Here is a 24,185-nt window from a genome sequence, read left to right as displayed (position 1 = left end):
TTTTGAATGCTGCAAGCATTTAGATAATGTGCCCTTATGTTAGTTTTTGTACCTTCTTTTTGAATTCTAACTCTTCCATTAATAACATCTCCGAGTTCTCCTTCCTTTTAACTTTTTTGCTGATTTTTGATGAAGTTGGAACCTTCTCCCCACATTTTTCCTTGCTCCCTCCTTCTTGGACACCTTACATAGGTTCCCATCCCCCGGCATATTAATTTAAACTCTCTCCAACTGCTCTAGCAAACACTTCCCCTAGGATATCAGCCCCAGTCCTGCCCAGCTGTAACCCGTCCAATTTGTACAGGTCCCATCACGTCCCCAGAACTGGTCCCAATACCCCAGGAATCTGAAACCTTCCCCCGACACCATCCCTTCAGTCACGTTTTTATCCAATATATCCTGTCATTTCTACTCTGACTAGCATGTGGCACCGGTAGTAATCCTGAGATCACTATCTTTGCAGTCCGATTTTTTTCTTCCTAGGTCCCTGTATTTTGTTTTTAGGACCTCATTCCTTCTTTTGCCTATGTCGTTTGTACCAACATGTACTATGACCACTGGCTGTTCGCCCTCCCCTTTCAGAATGTCTTGCAGCTGCTCCGAGACCCTAGCACGAGGGAGGTCCATTCAAAGGATTGGCAAAGGGTTAAATGTCACAGGAGAAAAATATACACTAGTGTTTTCTCTCTCAAAAGTGGCGTGCAGTGATAAGAAATGATTTTGAGTTGAGTTTTATCTCCACAATATCTTCAGTGTATTGGATATGATGGATTTTCTGGGCACTGATGGAATGAATGGATTGTTTCCACTCACTGCTCTCTGCTGATTGACAGCTCAGCCGGCAGCGCTGGACCAATCAGAGTGGAGCGGAGGGCGGGATCTAGGCCGGCCCGTCTGATTGACGGCTCAGCCTCGACGTCTTAACCAATCGTAGTGGAGCACTGGGAACCAGCCCAATCAGAGTTGAGCAGAGGGCGGGACTTGGGCCGGCCGGCCTGATTGACAGTTAAATCTACAGGGCGGGACCACTCAGAATTGACTGGGGGGAATTGGACCAATCAAAATGGAGTGAGGGGCGGGACCTGGGCCGGTGGACGCGCGTCACTCCGCTAACGTCAGATTGCCCCAAGATGGCGACCACCAGTGGGAGCGGCGATAGCAACGCGGCTGTGAGCGGCCGCAAGCACCTGGGCATCCCCCAGGCCGTGTTCGTGGTAAGAGCGGGCTGGCGAAGGCCCTTCTTCTTAATGGGAGGGAAAGGGGAGAGAGGCCGGAGCCTAAGTGGTGGTGTCCCCATGGCTACGTGCGGCCGGGCAGGGAGTGCGGCTACCCTCACAGAGCGGGGGTATTCCGCTGTCAGCTTCCCCATTCTGCCCGGGAGCTTTACCTCAGTCAGGGAGGCCCTGAGCTCAGGCACATTGAGTCATGCAGAGCTGCTTGGTCCCGACTTCCATCCCTGGCACTGGCCTCAGTTCTGCTGAGCCTGGGGAGGGGTGCATGCAGCCGGCCTTATTGTTGCTGTTGACTAGCCGGCTAGTGACTCCTTTAAGCATAGGATCGGCCTAACAAACTGCTGCCATTCATCATTCAGACTTACACATTGAAGCCCAGAGTGTCCATCACACCTAATACACTGAACAAATTGTGGAGATAAACGCAATTCAATCATTTCTTATCGCTTAGCATCACTTTTCAGAGAGAAAACACGAGTATAATTTTCTCCTGTGACATTTAACCTGCTGCCATCAGACTTTTGAATGGACCTACCTCTTATTAAGCTGATCTTTCTCTACACCCTAGCTATGACAATCACTACATTCTGCACTCTTGCATCCTTCTCCCCTATGTATTCTAAAAACAATATGCTTTGTCTGTATAGCGTGCTAGAAACACTTCAAGGTTGAGATATGTTAACGCGCCTTAGCCATACCTTTGCAAGAATCAGCAATTTACTAGAGAACATAAGAACATAAGAAATAGGAGCAGGAGTAGGCCATCTAGCCCTTCGAGCCTGCCCCGCCATTCAATAAGATCATGGCTGATCTGTTGTGGCTCAGTTCCACTTTCCCGCCCTCTCCCCATAACCCTTAATCCCCTCTCTTATCAAAAACCCATCAACCCGCTTCTTAAAAATATTTAGCGAGGCAGCCTCCACCACTTCAACGGGCAGAGAATTCCAGAGATTCACCACCCTTTGAGTGAAGAAGTTCCTCCTCAACTCCGTTCTAAACCGCCTCCCCTTTATCTTGAGGCTGTGCCCCCTAGTCCTACTGTCTTTTTTGAGCGGGAAGAGTCTCTCCACCTCTATCCTATCCATCCCATTCATCATCTTATACGTCTCAATGAGATCTCCCCTCATTCTTCTAAACTCTAATGAGTACAATATAGAATATATAGAATATATGGCAGATGGGCTAAGTATTGAAAGAAAGGGGTTAAAAATTATGAACAGGTGCCAGGGTTGTATCCAAAATAGCATGAATGTACAAGAACACTACATGGAAAGCTTAGCCTTTTCTGGTTTCTAGACGGTGTTAAGATGGGCTGGATGCGCAGTGTCGAGTAATAGAGCATGCATGGGGCTAGATTTTTAAAAAAATTAATTTGATTCATTTTGTGTTTTGAATACAATTTGACAGCTTCTTGAGTTGCTCAGTTAGTGGCTTTGTCATGATGCAGTGAGAGTGACTAAATTGACACAAGGCAACATTTGACCAAATGTGGCATCAAGGAGCCCTCACAAAACAGGCATCAATGCAATAAATGGGAATCAGAAGGAAAAGTCTCCACTGTTTGGAATTATACCTAGCACAAAAGAAGATGGTTGTTGGAGATCAATCATCTCAGTCCCAGGATAATACTGCAGGAGTTCTTCGGTATTATAAGCCCAACCATCTTCAGCTGTTTCATTAATGACTCTCCCTCCATCATAAGGTCAGAAGTGGGGAAGTTCACTAATGATTTCACAATGTCCAGCACCATTTGTGACTCCTTAGATACTGAAGCAGTGTGCCCATAAATGGCAGGGTTCAAGCGTGGGCTGAGAAGTGGCAAGTAAGATTTGTGCTGCACAAGTGACAGGCAATGACCATCTCCAACAAGAGAGAATCTAACCATCTCTCCTTGACATTCAACCATTGCTGAATCCCCACTGTCAACAGCCTGCTGTTATCATTGATCAGAAATTGAATTGACCAACCATGTAAATACTGTGACTTCAAAAGCAGGTCAGAGGCTGGGAATTCTGCGGTGACTTACCATCTGACTCCTCAAAAGCTATTCACCACTATTCCAACCATTATCTTGTAAAATGAGTTTGTGTCTAGATATGCCCTGTTTGTGAACACAGCTCCCACTCACCTGATGAAGGAGCAGTGCTCCGAAAGCTTGTGTTGCCAAACCTGATGTTGTGAGACTTCTTACTGTGCTTACCCCAGTCCGATGTCAGCAACTCCATATCATGGTCAACATCTACAAAGCAGGCGTGTGATGTAATACTCTCCACCTCTGGATAAAGTTTAAAGTTTATTTATTAGTGTTATAAGGAGGCTTACATTAACATTGTAATGAAGTTACTATGAAAATCCCCTAGTCGCCACACTGCAGTGCCTGTTCGGGTACACTGAGGGTGAATTTAGTGCAGCCAGTGCACCTAACATGCACATCTTTCGGATATGAAAGTATAGCTCTATTAACACTCAAGAAGCTTGACACCATCCAGGACAAAGGCTGTTTGACTAGCACCCCATTCAGCACTTCCAACGTTCACTTCCCCCACCACTGAAGCACAGTAGCAGCACTTGGTATCATCTACAAGATGCTTTGCAGCAACTCACTATGGCTCCTTTGACAGCAACTCCCAAATCCGTGTCCTCTGCCACCTCGAATGACAAGGGTGCACCTCCATGGGAACTCCAACACCTGCAAGCCACACATCATTCTGACTTGGAACTGTATTGTTGTTCATTCATTGTTACTGGGTCAAAATCTAGAACTGCCTCCCTAACAGGACTATGGGTATACCCACATCAGGTGGTTCAAAATGGCAGCTCACCATCTTCTCAAGGGCAATTGAACAAGGGGCTGAACAACAAAAATGCTAGCCTTGCCAGCGTTACCCATGTCCTGTGAAAGAATTTTTAAAAATTGTATCTGTCAACATAATGTACATTCTCAACCATTTACACTCAATAGTGCTTTTAGTATCTAAGGTAACTCACAAATGCAGTAGCCAACTAAGTTGAGTATTGCTGAGAAATTAGGAGTGAGGACCAAAAGGTCACTTGAAAAGATAGATTTTGGTAAAGTTTTAAAAATACAGTGTGACAAGGAGAGGTGGAGCTAACTAGTGAACTGTCCCAGAGAGAAGGAATAAGCAACTGAAGGCACTGCAACCAATGATGAGATGAAGGAGGAAGAGGTGCCCGAAGGGGGTAGAGGCAAAGATTTGCTGAAGGATGTAAGGGTTAAAATGATGCACAGATAGAGTAGAAGAAGATCAAATCGCATCTGACAAGGTCCATCATGGCAGGCTGGTACAAAAGATTAAATCTCACGGAATCAGGGGTGAACTGGCTTCAGGGATTCAGAACTGGTTTGGCCAAATAAGACAAAGGTGGAAGAGTGTTTTCTGAATTGAGGTCTGTAACTAGTGATGTTCCGTAGGGATCATTGCTGGGACCTCTGCTGTTTGTAATATATATAAATGACTTGGAAGAAAACGTAGCTGATCTGATTAGCAAGTTTGCTGATGATACTAAGATTGGCGGAGTTTTGAATCGTTATGAAGATTGTCAGAGAATGCAGCAGGTTATAGATAGGCTAGAAAAATGGCAAAGAAATGGCACATAGAATTTAATCAGAACAAATGTGAAGTGATGCATTTTGGCAGATCCAAATCAGGTGGGAGCTATGAAATAAATGACAGAACCAGCAGGCACATAGACACACAGAGAGATCTGGGAGTACAGATCCACAGATCCTTAAAAGTGGCAGCACAGGTGCAAAAGGTGGTTAAGAAAGCATATGGCATGCCTGCCTTCATCAGACTGGGAACTGAGCATAAAAGTTGGCAAATTGTGTTACAGTTGTATAAAATGTTAGTTAGGCCATATTTGGAATACTGTTTCCAATTCTGGTCACCACACTACCAGAAGGACGTGGAGGCTTTGGAGAGAGTACAGAAAAGATTTACCAGGATGTTGCCTGGTATGGCGGGGATTATCTATGAGGAGAGATTGAATAAACTGGGATTGTTCTCCCTGGAAAGATGGAGCCAGAGGGGCAACCTGATAGAAGTTTATAAAATTATGAGAGGTGTAGATAGGGTGAGCAGTTGGAAGCTTTTTCCTGGGCAGAAATGACAATTATAAGGGAGCACAAGTTCAAGATAAAGGGGGAAAGGTTCAGTGGAAATGTGTTCATTTAGAAAGGTTCAGTGGAAGGTTTTTACACAGAGGGTGGTGGGGACCTGGAATGTATTGTAAGTGAGATGGTTGAGGCAGTTACATTAGCCACATTTAAGACTTATCTTGATAGGCATATGAACAAATGGGGAATAGAGGGATATAAGTGGTCAGTCTGGATAGGACAACATGATTGGCACAGGCTTGGAGGACTGAAGGGCTTGTTCCTGTGTTGTATTTTTCTTTGTTCTTTGGTAGATGAATTTGAAATAGGCAGAAATGTTAGATGTTAGTGAGCTAGCAACACTCTCAAGACAATCCCTTCTCTAAGAAGAGAAGGGATAGGACCTATAAAAGGTGAGGGGGGAAAGGTTTGTGTGGAACCAGAAGAAATGGCGGAGGTGCTTAACGAGTACTTCGCCTCAGTATTCACGGTGGAAGCCGATCTGGGAGATTTTGTTATGGATTTGCAGCAGATGGAAAGGATTGAGTACGTGAATATTAAGGAGGAGGATGTGTTGGAACTTTTGAATTCTATCAAGGTAGATAAGTCGCCGGGACCAGATGGGATGTACCCCAGGATACTGTGGGAGGCGAGGGAAGAGATTGCAGAGCCCCTGGCGATGATCTTTGCGTCGTCAATGGAGACGGGAGAGGTTCCAGAGGATTGGAGGATTGCGGATGTAGTTCCTATTTTTAAGAAAGGGAACAGAGATAGCCCGGGAAATTACCGACCGGTGAGTCTGACCTCAGTGGTTGGTAAGCTGATGGAGAGGCTTCTGAGGGACAAGATTTACGAACATTTGGAGAGGTTTGACATGATCAGGAATAGTCAGCATGGATTTGTCAAGGGCAGGTCGTGCCTTACAAGCCTAGTTGAGTTCTTCGATAATGTGACTGAACACATTGACGAAGGAAGTGCCGTGGACGTAGTGTACATGGACTTCAGCAAGGCGTTTGATAAGGTCCCCCATGCAAGACTTCTTGAGAAGGTGAGAGGGCATGGGATCCAAGGGCCTTTGGCCTTGTGGATCCAGAACTGGCTGGCCTGCAGAAGGCAGAGAGTGGTTGTGGATGGGGCTTTTTCTGAATGGAGGTCAGTCACCAGCGGAGTGCCTCAAGGATCTGTTCTGGGACCCTTGTTGTTTGTCATTTTCATAAATGACCTGGATGAGGAAGTGGAGGGATGGGTAAGTAAGTTCGCTGATGACACGAAGGTCGGTGGTGTTGTGGATGATCTGGAAGGATGGCAAAAGTTGCAGCAGGACATAGATAGGATGCAGGACTGGGCGGAGAAGTGGCAGATGGACTTCAACGCGGATAAATGTGTAGTCGTCCATTTTGGCAGAACCAACGGGATGAACGAGTACACTATCAAGGGCAGAAGTCTGAGTAGTGTTGAGGAGCAGAAGGATCTTGGGGTCCGGGTCCACAGGACTCTTAAATCGGCCTCGCAGGTGGAGGAGGTGGTCAAGAAGGCGTATGGTGTACTGGCCTTCATTAATCGAGGGATTGAGTTTAGGAGTCGGGAGGTAATGCTGGAACTTTATAAGACCCTTGTCAGGCCTCATTTGGAGTATTGTGCGCAGTTCTGGTCGCCTCACTATAGGAAAGATGTAGAAGCTATTGAGAGGGTGCAGAGGAGATTTACAAGGATGTTGCCTGGACTGGGAGGCATGCCTTATGAAGTTAGGTTGAGGGAGCTGGGACTCTTTTCCCTGGAGAGACGAAGGTTGAGAGGCGACCTGATAGAAGTTTACAAAATGTTGAGAGGAATAGATAGGGTGGACTCTCAGAGGCTATTTCCCCGGTTTGAAATGGTCGCTACGAGAGGACACAGATTTAAGGTGTGGGGAGGGAGGTTCAGAAGTGATGTTAGGGGTAAGTTTTTCACTCAGAGGGTGGTGAGTGAATGGAATCGGCTGCCGTCAGTGGTGGTGGAGGCGAACTCGCTGGGGTCTTTTAAAAGACTTCTGGATGAGTATATGGGGTTTAATGAGATTGAGGGTTATAGATAGGTCTGTAGGTTGGTAGGTGATGTGATCGGCGCAACTTGTGGGCCGAAGGGCCTGTTTGTGCTGTAGTGTTCTATGTTCTATGTTCTAATTGGTGAATGGCACAGAGTGCAGGTGGTTGCACGTTTTGGATAAGATGCAATTTATAGAGGATAGAGAATCAGAGTCCAACATGGCTGCATTGGAACATATGAACATGCAGAAATAGGAACAAGGGATGTTAAAAAGACCAAACTTAAGACTTTATGTCTTAATGCTTGGAGCAATAAAGTGGATGAATTAATCAGGCAAATAGATGTAAACAGGTATGATAAAATAGGGTTTATGGAGATGTGACTTCAGGCTGATCTGTTTGAGGTTTAAAATTCCGCATCCCCCCCAGTAGCGCATTCCGCATTTCCCCCAGTAGGTAATCCCCTTACCTAATGTATCTACCTCCACCTTAAAAATATTCAATGACTCCACCTCCACTACCATATGAGGAAGAGTTGCAAATCCTCAGAGAAAAATTCACCTCATCTCATTCCTTAATTTTAAAACCATGTCCCCTAGTTCTCGACTCACCCACAAGGGGAAACATCCTTTCCACATCCACCTTATCAATGCTGTTCAGAATCTTATATACTTCAATCAAGTCACCCTTCTCTTTTCTAAATTCCAGTGAAAACAAACTCAGTCAATCTGACTTTTGCTCATAAGGGAACCCACTCATTCCAGGTTTCAATCCAGTAAACCTCTTTTGAATTGCCTCCAACGTATCTAGATCTTTCCTTAAATAAGGAGACCAAAACGGCACATAGTATTCGAGTTGTAATTCACCCCCATGCTGTTTATAACTGAAGTATAACATCCTTACTTTTATGCTCAGTTCCTCTCATAATATAGAATAGCATCCCTTTAGCCTGAATTAATCAGGCAAATAGATGTAAACGGGTATGATATAATTGGGTTTATGGAGATATGACTTCAGACTGATCTGTTTACTCACTGTGCCTGCACACTAGCTTTTTGTGACTCCTGCATTAAAACGCCTAGAATCCTGTACACCTAGGAATTCTGCAACTGTTCTCCATTTAAGTAATATTCTGCTTTTCTTCCTGCCAAAGTGCACAACTTCACATTTTAACTATGAATAGATCTGCATAGGAGAGGGTTTCAGCAGTGGGTTGAATGGGGGGAGAATTAAGAGAACAATCGGGCAATGGTTTGGAAAGATTTAGTAGTTGGAGCAGGTAATGTAAAGGGGATTGAAATCAGTGTCAATGAAGCAGGATTTATTGAACACAGTTAAAACAGCAGCTTTGTTCTCATCTTCAGTTGGTAGAATTTGTAACTTGGTAATGACATGATGGAAATCTAATAATATGGTAGCACAGTGGCAGTTGTGGGGTCAAGAGAAGTGAAGAGCAGTAAATATGGGTGCCATTAGTAACATGGCAAAATTCCCACCACCACCCCCTGGCATCCCTCCCAGCTGCCTAACTCCCCTCAGAAAATAAAGAATTGTGAAAGGGATGCGGGTGATGCTGCCTTCTTTGTAAATATTTCTCTTAATTTACCCTGAAAATTTTCAGCACATTGTTGCTGCTCATCACAAAATCTTCTCTTACAGTTCTGAAAGACATTCACAGTAGTACAAGGTTTACTGTAAACTGGATTTAATTAAGATAACAACAATTAGATGAAAGAAGTTAGAAGCCAGTACTTGTCAGTGATGTTTTACCAAATGTTTAGTAATCAGTTTACAGTCCATGCTTTCTGCTACTCACCACAAATTCACTGTGCCCACTGTGGTTCACTTGTCATTAGGCTGAAATAAAGGTTTGTACCCCAGTAGTTCCATTCGTTGGCTTAGAATCTTTAGACGAAGAGGAACGATCCATTTGAATGTTTTGTACAGTAAAATAATGAATCTAATGCTAAGGAGATTGGATTTGCAATACCAGAAATACAAATTCAGGCAATGATATCTATTGTAAACAAGAGTCAGTGAGAGCTTAATTGTCAGGAATGCTTTCTGGACCCTGACTTGCATAAAGTGCTGCCTCTCCACAGCCGTGTGCTTGTTGACCTGGACTGGCTCTTGGTCTAGCAATATCTTAAATTTAAAATTCTCATTCATGTTTTCAAATTCTTCTATGGCTTCACATAAAATTCTGCAAATTCTACCGACCCAACCAAAATCTCTGCACTCCTCCAATTTTGATGTCTTCTACATCTCTGTCTTTAATTGTTGAAATATTAGCACTCATGTCTTTAGCTGCCGAGACACTAAGCTCAGGAATTCCCTCCACCTTCTCTCCCTTTAAGATATTCCTTAAAGTCTACCTTTTTGACCCAACATTTTGTCTTCTGTACTAATATCTCAGTTTAGTATTTTTCCCCATGGTATCCCTATGAAGTTGGGCAGCACAGTGGCATGGTGGTTAGCACTGCTGCCTCACAGTGCCAGGGACCTGGTTCAATTCTGGCCTCAGGTCACTGTCTGTGAGGAGTTTGTACGTTCTCCCTGTGTCTGCTTGAGTTTTCTCTGGGTGCTTTGGTTTCCTTCAACAGTCCCGATGTGCACGTTAGGTTGATTGGTCATGCTAACTTGCCTCTTAGTATCAGGAGGAGATCGGGGTAAATGATGGGGTTACAGCAATAGGGCCCGGGTGGGATTGTTATCAATGCATGCTTGATTGACCAAATGGCCTCCTTGTGCACTGCAGAGATTCTATGAAGGGTATCATTTTAGTGGTTAAAAGTGCTGAATAAATGTGGGTTGTTGTTGTTGAAGTGAAAATCTTTAAACTGTCAGCTAGTTTAAGTAGGTGGTGGATTTTTGTAAGAACAATCGAGCTATGGAGAACCTATGATTCATTATCACAGGTGATCCATTATCACAGGTATTCTCTGTGACCCTGAGCAAAATGTGTTTTGTAAAATCGTGTTCTCTTGTGCTTATTATCTACAATACTAAAAGTCTGCTACTTTTCCAATGCACTTCCCTGCAGTATTTGTATTATAAACACACAAAAGAGCAGAATAGAAGCAATGTGAATGTTTAAAAATCGATTTGTTATTTGGGTAACCAGCTTTCTAGACAGCTGGTTGTGAATTGGTCACTTACGTACTAGCAAGCAAACATTTATTGGAGGTATAACAATTTTAATTGTCTTTTGTCACAGAAGGGACCATTATACATGTATAAGACAGAACAGTGACTGCTGTCAAGTCATTTGACCACAGAAAGAGAGTTACAGTTGACCCAGTCCCATTCTCTTTCACTGCCCACTTTCACTAACAATGGGAGTTTTTCTTAGAAAATCGTGATATGATTGAACAGGGTCAGTGCAATTGTACGAAAGGACTGAGGGGTTTGGAAATGTTGGTCAGGTTGGGCCTATATTCATCAGAATTTAGAACAGTGAGAAGTGATCTTATTGAAACATATAAGAATCTAAATGGTTTTGATTTGAGTAGATGCTCGAGGATGTTTCCCCCGTGGGGAATCTAGGATTTGGGAGAGACATTTTCAAAATAAGGGGCCTACCATTTAAGATGGAGCTGAGGAGGAATTTCTTCTGAATGTTAATGTTTAGAATTCCCTTCTCCAGAAGGCAGTGGAACTAGGCATTGAATATACTCAAAGCTGAGTTAGACATGATTTTAACTGACAAGGGAGCAAGGATAATGGGGAGCAGGTAAGGGAATGGAGTTAAGGCCACAATCAGACTAGATATGATCTTACTGAATGGCCGAATGGCCTTTCCTCCTATTTCTTACGTTATTATGTTACCAGTTTCAGTAGCTTCTTTGATGCTGTCGTCAGTGTGATGAAAAAATTGGAACTGGTAAATAATGTATTCAACTAGTCCAAAAATGCATAATAAGGCACCAGAGATCATTGCACAAAATTACAGTTCAAGCGCTTTATTAGAATAGATTGAGGATTTATTAACCAACAGAAAACAGAGATTAGGAATTAATAGTTTTTGGGTTGGCAGGCAGTTACTGTTACTTTACGTGAAGATGCTGGCGTTGGACTGGGGTAAACACAGTAAGAAGTCTGACAACACCAGGTTTAAGTCCAACTGATTTTTTTGATAGTAAGCTCACAAGCTTTTGGGGTTTGCCCCTTTGTCAGGCGAATGGAGAATTCTGGCCTCAGAGCATACAACAGCAAGACAGTTTACAGATTATTGATTAGAATGCAAATCTTTACACCTAACCTGCTATTCAAGCCTTAAAGTGGCCAGCAATGTGAGTGGAAGGAGCATTAAGCCCAGGTTAAAGAGATGTGTATTGTCTCCTGACAGTACAGTAAGTGAGGTTTTGCAAACCCAGGCAAGTTATGGGGGTTACAGATAGTGCAACATGAACCCAAGATCCCTGTTGACACCGTCCTCATGTGTGCGGAACTTGGCTAGCAGTCTCTGCTCAGCAACTCTGTGCTGGCATGTGTCGTGAAGGCCGCCTAGGAGAATGCTTACCCGAAGGTCAGAGGCCGAATGCCCTTGACCACTGAAGTGTTCACCAACAGGAAGGGAACAGTCTTGCCTGGTGATTGTCAAGCGATGTTAAGGCAAGTCTGACAAGGCAAGACAATACACATCTCTTTAACCTGGGCTTAATGCTCCTTCCACTCACATTGTTGGCCACTTTAAGACTTGAATAGCAGGTTAGGTGTAAAGATTCGCATTCTAATCAGTATCTGTAAACTGTCTGTGCTGTTATATGCTCTGACTGAGGCCAGAACTCTCCATTCGCCTGACAAAGGGGCAAACCCCGAAAGCTTGCGAGTTTACTATCAAATAAATCGGTTGGACTTAAACCCGGCGTTGTCAGACTTCTTATTGTTACTTTACCACAGGGATTGGTGCTTGAGCTTTGACTGTTTACAATCTGTATCAGTGATTTAGATGAGGGAAATCAAGTATAATGTATCCAAGTTTGTTGATGCAAGATGGATGTAAAATTAAACTGAAGGGGATGCAAATGGTTGCAAAAGATTTAGCCAGATTAAGTAAATGACCAAGAAAGTGGCAGATGGAATATAAGGTGGAGAAATGTGAAATTATCCAGTTTGATACAAAGAATAAAAGAGCAGATATTTTTTAAAAGGTGAAAGAGTAGGAAATGTTGATATTCAGAGGAACCAGAGTATCCTTGTGCAAGTACAGCATGCAATTAGGAAAAGCAAATGGCATGTTAGCCTTTATATCAAGGGATTAGAGTGTAAGAGTAAAGAAGTGCAGTATTACTGCAATTGTACAGAGCCTTGATGAGACAGCACCTGAAATATTATGAATGGTTTGACCTCCATACCCAAGGAAGTAATTATTGTGTAATATAATAATGACCACAGTTGAAAAGTGCTTCATTTACTGTAAAGTCCTCAGATCTTAGAGGATGCTATATAAGAGCCTTTCTTTGAGTTCAGAAGAATGAGTTGTGATTTAATTGAAACGTGTAAGATTCTTAAGGGGTCAACAGGGTAGATGTTGAGAGAATGTTTTTACTAGCTGGAGAATCAAGAACTAGGGCTAACAGTCTCAGAATAAAGGGATGACCATTTAGAACTGAAATGGGAGAATTTTTTTCTCATGTTTGAAAGCTTTTGGAACGCTCTAACGTCGAGTAGGTGCACAGTCATTAAGTATTGTATTTATCCATGTCAGGTACTCGACCAGCTTCTTAATCAAAGTTTTACCCAGATGCCTTTATTTATGAGAAGAACAAAGTATGGACACAGATATATAATGCAACAAACTTTATTGAATATAGTTAACTCATAAATTACCCACTATGTATACAAGGAACACCCAGGATTTGGCTATGCCACCCATAAAGATGGCTTAGTACACTGTAAATTCGGTCCATGTGGTCTTTGTGAAGGTGATTCTCGCTGGCCGTTTCTTCCTGGCTTGGCTTCTTCTTTCTCTGGCCCCAGTCATCTCCAGTCTCGAGTCTTTGCTCTGTTGGTATGCCTTTTATATCTCCCTGTGGCCTTGTGCTTTTTCCACCTGCCCTTGGGAAGGGGGGGTCCTCAGCACCCTCTGGTCTAATTGATGACCTGTTGACAGGATACCTGAGCCCGCCCCCCGCACCTTGGATTCTGGCTCCATTTAGGCTGCGGACAACAGGCCAGTGCATGTCAGATAGGAGCGATGATCATTTGATGGGTTATTGATAGGGCAGACCCGGACATGCTCCAGCAGCCTGTCTGAGTCCTGTATATTTGAACTTTGGCCAGGTCCGATTTTCTGAAGGCTATTTGCTGGAGGTGATTGTAGTTTAATTTTAGAGAGCCCAATTCTTTAATTTCAAATGTCCAATTTTACTTTGGGCTCAGCAGACAGTATGTTCAAGTCAGAGATGAACAGGTTTTTGAATAAGAATATCAAGGATAATTTGATCTGATTTATTATTATCCATACTGAGATACTGCAAAAGTTTTGTTTCATGCACATTATGCAGGCAAAACATACCCTTCATAAAGAGCATAGAGGAAAAGAATAGGGTGCAGAATATAGTGTTGCAGTTACAGGTAGGGTGAAGAGAAAGATCAACTTAATATATGATAGGACCATTCAAATGACAGCAGAGAAGAAACTGTTCTTGAGTCTATTTGTACATGTTTTCTGACTTTTGTATCTTTTTCCCAATGGAAGTAGGTGGAAGAGAGTATGCCTGGGGTGCATGGGGTCCTTGATTGTGCTGGCTGCTTTCCCGAGGTTGCAGGAAGTGTAGATGGAGTCAGTGGATTGGAGGCTGGTTTGCATGATGGACTGGGCTTTGTTCACAACTCTTTTGTAATTTATTGCTGTCTTGGTCAGAGCAGTAGCCATGCCAAGCTGTGGGATGGTGCGGAAAGATATAGACGAAGGAGAATAGCAGCCATGATCTTCTCGGATGTCATATCACTTGAGGGGCTAAATAAATGGTCTTCTCGTCTTGTTTCTTATGTTCCTATAACTAGAATCAACAAAGAAAACCCTCGCTGATATCGTCATTGTATTGAAGCTGATTGCCAAAGTTAACTCACTCAATTAGGACACGGACAAACGTGGGAACTTTTCTGTGCTGCATTTTCTTATTTCTTTATTCTTTCATGGAATAATGTGAGTGTTGTTGACAAAACCAACATTTATTTCCCATCCCTAATTGCCCTTAAGAAGCTGATGGTGATCCGACTACTTGAATTGCTGCGGTTGTTAGGAAGGTTGTTCTAGGATTTTGATCCAGTGACAGTGAAGAAACAATTATGTAATTCAAAGTTAAGATGGTGTGTCAATGACTTGAAGTGGAGGTGTTCCCATATGTCTGCAGCCTTTGCCCTCTAGATGGTAGGGATAGCTGGTTTGGAAGGTGCCATTGAAGGAACCTTGGCGAGTTGCTGCAGTGCATCTTGTAGATGGTGTGCACTCACCACAGCATTCCCAGCCTCGACCTGTTCTTGTAGCCACAGTATTTATATGACTAATCCATTTAAGTTCCTGGACAATCACACACAGACATTGATACTAGCAAATTCAACACAGCTGAGCTATTCTCATTTGGTTCTTTCCCATTTTTTGCCAGTGCGTAAGTAACTTTCATTTTACAAATCTGTTCCTTAATTTTTTTATTTGCTTTAATCATCTATTTTCCCAGGAAGATGTTATTGCATTTATGAAGCAACCAGGTAATGAGACAGCAGACCTAGTGCTGAGGAGGCTAGACGAGCAATACCAAAAATACAAATTCATGGAACTGAATCTATCGCAAAAGAAAAGAAGGTGAGAGATTAAATCATCAAAAAGGAAAAATATCCAGTTAGTTTAGCTGGGTTCCGTTCTTAACACATCAAAATGAATTTGCAATTTAGTTTGTGATTGTGAAAGACATCCAAATGATCCTGGTGCTCTTTGGGAGAAAAAGTCTTTCTGTGCCTCTTTTCTGCTTTGCATTAACATTCAATATTTATTAGATGGGGTGCCACTGTTAATACTACTTACTACTGTTTTGATAAATACATTCTTAAATTCCATCTGTTTCCCCATTAACACCAAAATCCAGCTGTGTTTCCAAGGTCTGAAAGTTGACCTTCGCAGAAATGCCTGGTGTCAAAAAAAGTACACATTTTAAGAGAACATAATTGTGCAACAAGTACATTTGAACCACTGGCCTGGGCACTTCTTCTGAAGTGGGAACAGCACCATCACCTATTGATTAAAACCAATTATCCGGTCATTGCCTCTGTCAAAACCAAAGTTGCAAACCAACCATCTAAGATGATTTAATGTTGAATATGTTACAGGAGTGAAACATGACTGTGTCATTATTTCAACCAGAAATAAACAAAACATGTTGGTCAGGAAAATAATCCTGTTTCTTATCAGAATCCTGTGTTTGCGGTGCTGGAGATAAATTAAAAGTAAATACTTTCTAAACTTTGAAAATCTTGCTATTAAAGAATGCTGATTTAAACAAAATTGAGTGGCAAATACAAGTAATGCCCGGCTTCCTTGATGTAGTCATTTAGGTTGTATTCTGATGTAATGTAATGCAAAGGCTAGTGATCTTTTGTTTCTAAAGATTTCTATTTGCCTGGTTGAAGATTTTCTTGACTGGTGTCATATTTGACCCTCAAAATGAAATTCCAATCATTATCTGCTCCAATACTAAGACCATTTATTTTCACCTCCATAATAGCACCCAACTGCCCATCCTTTATCTACTGCTGAAACCTTCAACCATGTCTTTGCTACCATCATTCTGGTACCAAAGAAATGTCAGGCAGCATGCCTTAATGACTATCATCTGGTGGTTCTGACATCCATCATTATGAAATGTTTCGAAAGCTTAATCATGGCACAAATCAATTCCTGCCTCCCACAGAGCCTGGATCCACTACAGTTTGCCTATCACTGCAACAGGTCCACAGCAGACACCATCTCCCTGGCCCTACACTCAACCCTTGAATACCTAGGTAACAAAGATACCTATGTCAGACTCCTATTCATAGACTTTAACACCATTATTCCTGTGAGACCTATCTCCGAACTTCTTGGCCTGGGGCTTGGCCCTTGCCACTGCAACTGGATCCTAAATTTCCTAACCCACAGACCGCAGTCAGTAAGGATAGGCAACAACATCTCCTCCATGATCATCCTAAAACCAGTGCTCCATGTGCTGGGTCCTCAACCCCTTACTATACTCCTTATGCACCTCTGACTGTATGGCCAAATTCCCTTCCAACTCAACTCTCGAGTTTGTAGATGACACCAGTCAGATCCCAAACAATGATGAGACATAGTACAGGAAAGAAATAGAGAATGTGGTGAACTGGTGCGAGGACAATAATCTCTCCCTCAATATTAACAAAATAAAGGAGATAGTCATCAACTTCAGGAAGCATAATGGAGGGCATGCCCCTGTCTACATCAATAGGGACAAAGTAGAATTGGTCACGAGTTTCAAGTTTATACTTGTCCAGATCACCAACAACTTGTACTGATCCATCTATGTGAATGCCGTAGTTAAAAAAGCTCACCAACACCTCTATTTTCTCAGGAGACTAAGGCAATTTAGCATGTCCACTACAACTCTCTCCAACTTCTACAAATATACCATAGAGAGCATTCTTTCTGGAAGTATCGCAGCTTGGTATAGCTCTTTCCAAGACTGCAATAATCTACAAAGGGTCCTGAACGCAGCCCAGTCCCTCATTCAAACCAGCCTCCCATCCATTGACACAGACTATTGTTTCTGTTGCTGTGGAAAAGCAGCCAGCATAATCAAGGACCCCATGCACCCCAAACATCGTCTCTTCCATCAGGAAAAATACAGAAGTCTGAGGACATGTACCAATCGACTCAAAAACAGTTTCTAACCTGCTGCCACTAGACTTTTGAATGGACCTATTTTGCATCAAGTTGATCTTTCTCTACACCCTCTACACTGTAACACTACATTCTACACTCTCTCCTTCCCTATGTACAGTACGCTTTGTATAGCGCACAAGAAACAATACTTTTCACTGTATACTAATACATGTGACAATAAATCAAATCAAAATCACTTCTAGACTTGACTATCCCAGCATACTCTTTGGCAGACTCCCATGTACTACCCTCTTTAAACTTGAGGTCACCCAAAGGAGTGTGGCCCGATTTCCTTATTCATCTCAATTCCAATTCACCACTGTCCTTGCTGGCCTACGTTGACTCCCAGTTAAGTGAAATCTTGATATTTAAAATTCTCATCTTTGTTTCCAAATTCCTTACCACTGCCTATGTCTGTAATCTCCTCCAGCCTCACAACCCCCTAAGGTACCTGCACTTCTCCCACTCTGACCTCTTGAGCATCCCGATTATAATTGTTGCTCGATTCATTCAGCTGTCGCAGCCCTAGGCAGTGGAATTCACTCTCTAAATCCAGCTGCTTCACATCCTTCCTTTAAGGTATTCCTTAAAATTACCTCTGACCAAGCTTTTGTTTGTCTGTTTAATATTTTTTGTGACTTACTATCATGTTTTATAAAGCTGCTGTGAAATGCTTTTGTATATTACATTAAAGGCACTATATGGATAAAAGTCATTCCATGAAAAACAATTGTTCTTTTTATCAACAAAACCATTTATACTTTTCTTTCTCTCCTAGGCTAAAAAGTCAAATCCCAGAAATTAAACAAACGTTAGAGATTTTAAAACACATGCAGAAGAAAAAGGTAAAACTCACTAAATCTTCACATAAAGCTGTCTTTTGGCCAGTTACGTTGCTGACTGATCTTAAATGATTTTTTTCTGTTTTCTTGTACTCGCTTGGTCAAATAGGTTTTTAGTAGTTTGTTTTAGGCCAATGAGTAGCTAGAGGTCTTGAAATACAATTTTCAAAATGTTGAATTTATGATATTATAGAAATAACTTCTCACCAGGATGTGCCTGCATTGAGAAGACCATTTCAAAAATGTTTCCTTAAGATTTTTTTTCTCCTCTTGTGCTACAGTTGGCCAGTGACCTGTTCCTAATCTCTCTGCTACCTCTTTGAAACTGGCTATTAAAGTATAAGTTTGCAGCGCAGGCGGAGTCAAATTTGTCTCATACTGTGCCAAGTCTTACCATGATGCCATTTCCCCATGGCCTCCTATTGTCCTATATTTCAACTCTATTTTTACTTTAAAAGTTAGTATTCACCACCTCTTTCTCTCTGTAAGATATTCCTTGTTTTAACCATTCTGCATAAATAAATTTCCATTTACTTTTGTTTCAATTTTCTTTGTGACAATTTTTAATTGGAAAGTCTTATCACTGGCTCCCCATCCACAGGAAATTTTACTTCCTTATAAAACCATGCCATAACTCAAAATCATATGAAGAACATAAATGAACCCAGCACTGACCTGAGAGGTAAAGCACTTCAGACCGATCTCCAATCTGAGCAATGTCTTGAATCTTTTGTTTATTGTTCATCAACTAAATTGATATCCGTTACATTTTTTTGGGAACTTTTAAACGTCACAGTGCATTACTGTAATCATGTAATACTGTATCTTACAGAAATAAGAGAGAGGGAGAGAGAGAGAGACAATGTTTGGTTTATTCAACAATAATGCAAACCTACATCTATCTGCTTTTTGTTTTAAAGGACTCCACAGATCCAATGGAGACGCTTTTTCTGCTCGCAGATAACTTGTATGCTAAAGCATCCATCACTCCCACAGATAAAGTGTGCTTATGGTTGGGGGTAAGTTCAGAGCCCAGGGTGGGATTTTCCATGCAATCCATTGCGTGTTTCACAGAGGCGGTGGGATCTGATCCCGCTGTTGTCAACGGAATTTCCCAATGAATGCAATCCTCGCTGCCATGAAACCTACAGCGGGGATGCACTATCAGTGGGACTGGAAAGTTCTGACCATGGTTTGTCATTTAAGCAATATGATAGATACGTTTTCTCATTTGCACAGCATTTTCCTGTTACATTTTGCAGAAATACGTGAGGGGAAGAAAACCTGCAGGATCATCATCAGAAATAACAATTCCTGATGTTTCTTCTTTGTGAACTGTTCCCCATTGTGTATTCAGACAGTAGTTGAGGTGCAGCCATTATGAATGACCAGTCTAAAATTCACCTTCCGCTAACACACAGACAAAATACTGTGGTTGTTGGAAATCTGAAATACTAACAGAAACTGCTGGAAACATTCAGCAGGTCTGGCAGAATCTGTGGAGAGTGAAGCAAATAACGTTACAAATTGATGTAGTTTCATCAGAACTAGACAGCGAGGGACATGATCAGTTTAATCTCTAACAATAAACAGTTTCTGTTTCTGCTTAGAAATATGGAATAAGACCTATGATGTGTCATGTTGGAGTTAATACCAGGGAGGATGTAACAGTGTTTCACTGAGTGATTAAGCTTACAAATACTGTAACCAACTAAAACTGTGATAGGTGTACCTTAATTCTAATTGTCAATAAAATTGTCATTCTGCACAGCCATTTGCTCATTTCCCATGCTAGTGTATCTCTTACTAGTGCAGTAAAGGTGAAAGAGGTTGGAATAATTGAAAAGTATATTAGAAGAAAGAGTGACTAGTCTTATTCTCAATATAATGAGGATACTGGGAAGGAGAGAACTATATAGAATGACATTATTTATAAGTTTAATTTCAACCATTGCGCAATAGTTCAGACTGGAGTTCTGTTGCTGCCTCTTGGTTTAGGCGTAAAGGAGATATGTAACTAACCCTTACGGATGAGGTTCTACCTCTTTTCTGAATCTCCATTTGGATAGCAACAGGGTTTTTACTGTTGACCTTGATAGCCTTGCGTTATGGTTGGGAAGGATCAGCCGTAGTTCCTGCCTTTGATCAATATCCAGAGTCCTTTGCTGGAAAGTGCACCTGGGGGAAATCTGAGGGCAGAACAAATTGTGACACTGCATCAGCGATTAGTCTGCTAGTGCCCATTATCCTGCTCAGTAATGGAAAATAACTAATTGTGTTAAGTTCCTGACACTTACGACACTGCACTTGAGCTAGTAAAGGCTAAGGGTGGGTGTGGGGGACTGACAGAAGAGGATAAGATGTGTCCCTTTCTTGCTACAGGCTAATGTAATGCTTGAATATGATATTGATGAGGCTCGAGCATTACTTGAAAAAAATTTGACAACTGCAACTCGTAATCTGGAAGGACTAGAAGAAGACCTGGACTTCCTTCGAGACCAGTTCACTACCACAGAAGTCAGTATCCTTTATACCAAATTGACATTGGGAGATATGATAACAATTATTTTTTATATTTTTGGTGAAACTTCTGTTCACGTTTCTTTCATCGTTTCATAGAATTCTGCAGTGCAGGAGGAGGCCATTCAGCCCATTGAGTCTGTACAGACCACAATCCCACCCAGCTCCTATCCCCTTATTTCCCCTGCTAATCCCCCTGACACTGGGGTCAATTTAACATGGCCAATCAACCTAACCCGCACATCTTTGGAGTGTGGGAAGAAACAGGAGCACCCAGAGAAAACCCATGCAGACGCGGGGAGAATATCAGAGTCTGCACAGACAGTGACCCAAGCTGGGAATCGAACCCAGGTCACTGGCTGTGTGAGGCCGTAGTGCTAACCGCTGCCACCATGCTGCCCCATTTGTCATGTGAAGGTAACTAACTACAAGTTGCAAGCTGCCTGAAAGGACAGATGGATAAAATATTGCTTCTCAGTATGACAGATATATATTCAATTCAGATTTGCCACTATTTTTTGTCCCTTTTTCACGGACGAACAGTGATTGGCCTAGCTGTGCACCTCTCCATCGTAGATCACTTAAGATAGACAACTATTATCTTAAATCCATGTCGTTCTGTATTAAAATATGAATGATACATACTGACAAAAGAAATCCACGAGAAGCAATTTGGGCTTCACTTGAATACTCAAAATTGGTGAGTAAACTTTTACTGTTATACAGAACTGAGCTGATCACTGCTTCAATGTGTCTTAAAAATTATGAAGTTGTTTTAGAAATGTACTTGGGGAAGTTTAAAATTATAGGTGTTTGGGATGAGGCAAGTGCTAATGGTGACAGGTCAGGAATTTACTGAGTTGTCTACAAATGCATGTATCTGAAATATTCTTTGTAAATGTGTTCTCCCTTAGCTTGTCGAACTTTCCATTGCCATTCTGTCTGCTCCAGCTAGGAGTACATCTGCAATTTTACACAACAGGACCAGTATCTGATTTTGATTTGATTCATTATTGTCTCATGTATTAACATACAATGAAAAGTATTGTTTCTTGCACGCTATACAGACAAAACATACTGTTCATAGAGAAGGAAACGAGAGGGTGCAGAATGTAGTGTTGTAGTCATAGCTCGGATGTAGAGAAAGATCAACTTAATGTCAGGTAAGTCCATTCAAAAGTCTGACAGCAGCGGGGAAGAAGCTGTTCTTGAGTCGGTTGGTAGGTTACCTCAGACTTTTGTATCTTTTTACCAAAGGAAGAAGGTGGAAGAGAGAATGTCCAAGGTGCGTGGGGTCCTTAATTATGCTGGCTGCTTTGCTAAGGCAGCAGGAAGCGTAGACAGAGTCAATGGGTCGGAAGCTGGTTTGCATGATGGATAGGGCAGCATTCATGATCTTTTGTAGTTCCATGCGGTCTTAGGCAGAGCAGGAGCTCTGTTATCAATGAGTGCGAGTGCCTGCATTTGCTGAAGTTGACCATGTACACTAGTCCTCTTTTTGTAACGTGTCTTGCACATATTTTTTTAAATTCATACATGGGACATGGGCTTCACTGGCTGGTCAGCATTTATTGCCCATCCCTGGTTATTTGTGGAGGGCAATTGAGAGTCAACCACAGTACTGCGGCTCTGGAATCACATGGGCCAGACCAGGTAAGGATGGCAGATTTCCTTCTCTAAAGGGACATTAGTGAACCAGATGGGTATTTCTGATAATCAGCATCGTTTCATGGTCATCAGTAGATTCTTAATTCCAGATATTTTTTATTGAATACAGATTCCACCATCTGCCGTCGTGGGATTTGAACCCAGGTCCCCAGGTCATTAGCTGACTTTCTGGATTAATAGTCCAACGATAAAACCATTAGGCCATCGCTTTCCCCTTTAATATACATGGCCAGGTCCTAAAGGACATATTTGGTAGACTGGTAATCCAGAGACCCAGTGCAATGTTCTGGGGACCTGGGTTCAAATATCTCCTTGGCAAATGGTGGAATTTAAATTCAAGCAAAATCTGGAGTTAAAAGTCTAATGACCATGAAACCACTGCCATCTGGTTCAGCAATGTCCTTTAGGGAAGGAAACCTACCTGGTCTGGCCTACATGTGACTCCAGACCCACATCGATGCCCACTGAAATTGAATAGCTTGTATACTTGTTGTTCCTGGCATGCCCTCCTGTACTTTTCATTGAACCAGAGTTGAGCCCCTGGCTTGATGGTTGTAGAATAGGTTATATGCCAGACGATTGGATTGTATTAGAGATTGTGGCTGAGTACAATTCTGCCTGCTACTGATGGCCCACAGCATGCATGGATGCCCCGTTTTGAATTGCTAAATCCGTTTGAAGTTTACCCCATTTAGCACGGTGATAGTGCCACACCTGATGGAAGGTATCATATATCAGTGTGATGACAGAAGTTGTCTCCACAAGGATTGTGCGGTGGTCACTCCTATTGATACAGCCATAGGTGCATCTGTGCAGGTAGTTTGGTGAGAGTGGTGTCAAGTATTTTTTTCTCTCTTGTTGGTTCACTCACCACCGCCATGGTCCCAGTCTAGCAAATATGTCCTTTAGGACCTGTTGTAGACTAATTGGTAGAGATTGATTGCTATGATCCTGTTTACAATGTCACCGATCTTGGGGGTTAGGAAGAAAAATTTCCTTGGGGCGGGGGGGGCGGTCCTCAGCAATTTAATGGGAATGGGTGAAGGGAGTAATAGGTCTCATGAATAAGATGCCCTTGGTGGGGACATGATGGGCATTAGGAGAGAAACCAAATAAAATAATTAGATGCTATTCTGGTTCTAGATGATCCCTGAGGTGTTTAGGAGTGATAGAAGAAAGTGAGCATGAAGTTGTTGTCCATCCAGATCTGGTGGCGATTGGCTAAACTAATTACATGTAAGACACGCTCATACCTGTATCCATAGACTTGAATGAGATAGGCCCATACAAGGATCGTCCTGGATGGCAGAGAGAGCAAAGATTATACTGGAGAAATTAAGAATCAACCATGTAATGTAGAATTAGAGTCAAAAGTTGACGAGACAATTGGGTTTAGGAGAGGGTGTGTCTTTGTTAAATGTACCAGGTTTCATGGAAATCCTTTGGCATATTTTTATTCAGTTTAATTTCATAATGTACCATTGTAGGACTCAAGCCCCTGGTATCTGGAATGCAAATATAATACCATAGTAGTTAAATAAACCACAGAGAAAGCATTGGATTACCTTTGCCCTTTGGGAACCATTTGAGGAGTTCTTCCTTCCATAAAGCTTACTTTTATTAACAGGAAATCCAGTGCATTTAGGATTTGTCAGCATGAAATCCATTGTAAGTGTCAGTGATACCTTTGATTCCTCCTTAACTAGCTATCTTTCAGATATGGCAAGAGTTTATAACTGGGACGTTAAAAGAAGAAGTTCTGAAGCAGCCTCTAAAAGTAGCGCATAGTTCTCAAAAATACATTTTTACACATAGTTTAACTACAAAATTCACTTTTGTTTTCTTTTTTAAAAAATCCACCGATTTGGCAATATTTGTGTTTGG

General features: G+C 42.1%; 1 protein-coding gene across 2 annotated transcripts; it reads left to right on the top strand.

The window, feature by feature from the left end:
- The first annotated feature begins 1,119 nt into the window (after nucleotides 1-1,119).
- On the top strand, nucleotides 1,120-24,147 carry vbp1 (von Hippel-Lindau binding protein 1). 2 transcript variants are annotated; one of them, XM_080187469.1, is made up of 6 exons: nucleotides 1,120-1,214; nucleotides 15,059-15,183; nucleotides 18,050-18,116; nucleotides 19,034-19,132; nucleotides 20,496-20,634; nucleotides 24,019-24,147. In XM_080187469.1, the coding sequence occupies exons 1-6, from the start codon at nucleotides 1,131-1,133 to the stop codon at nucleotides 24,087-24,089; spliced, it is 585 nt and encodes a 194-aa protein (XP_080043595.1). In that variant the 5' UTR covers nucleotides 1,120-1,130; the 3' UTR covers nucleotides 24,090-24,147. The 2 variants fall into 2 exon arrangements, with proteins under 2 accessions (XP_080043595.1, XP_080043596.1); XM_080187470.1 differs by having other exon boundaries at nucleotides 1,125-1,214; nucleotides 15,063-15,183.
- The last annotated feature ends 38 nt before the right edge of the window (nucleotides 24,148-24,185 follow it).

Source organism: Carcharhinus amblyrhynchos, chromosome 4, assembly GCF_965287045.1.
Source record: "Carcharhinus amblyrhynchos chromosome 4, sCarAmb.v2.hapA, whole genome shotgun sequence".
NCBI lineage: Eukaryota > Metazoa > Chordata > Chondrichthyes > Carcharhiniformes > Carcharhinidae > Carcharhinus > Carcharhinus amblyrhynchos.
This window is presented reverse-complemented; position numbering and strand designations above follow the sequence as displayed.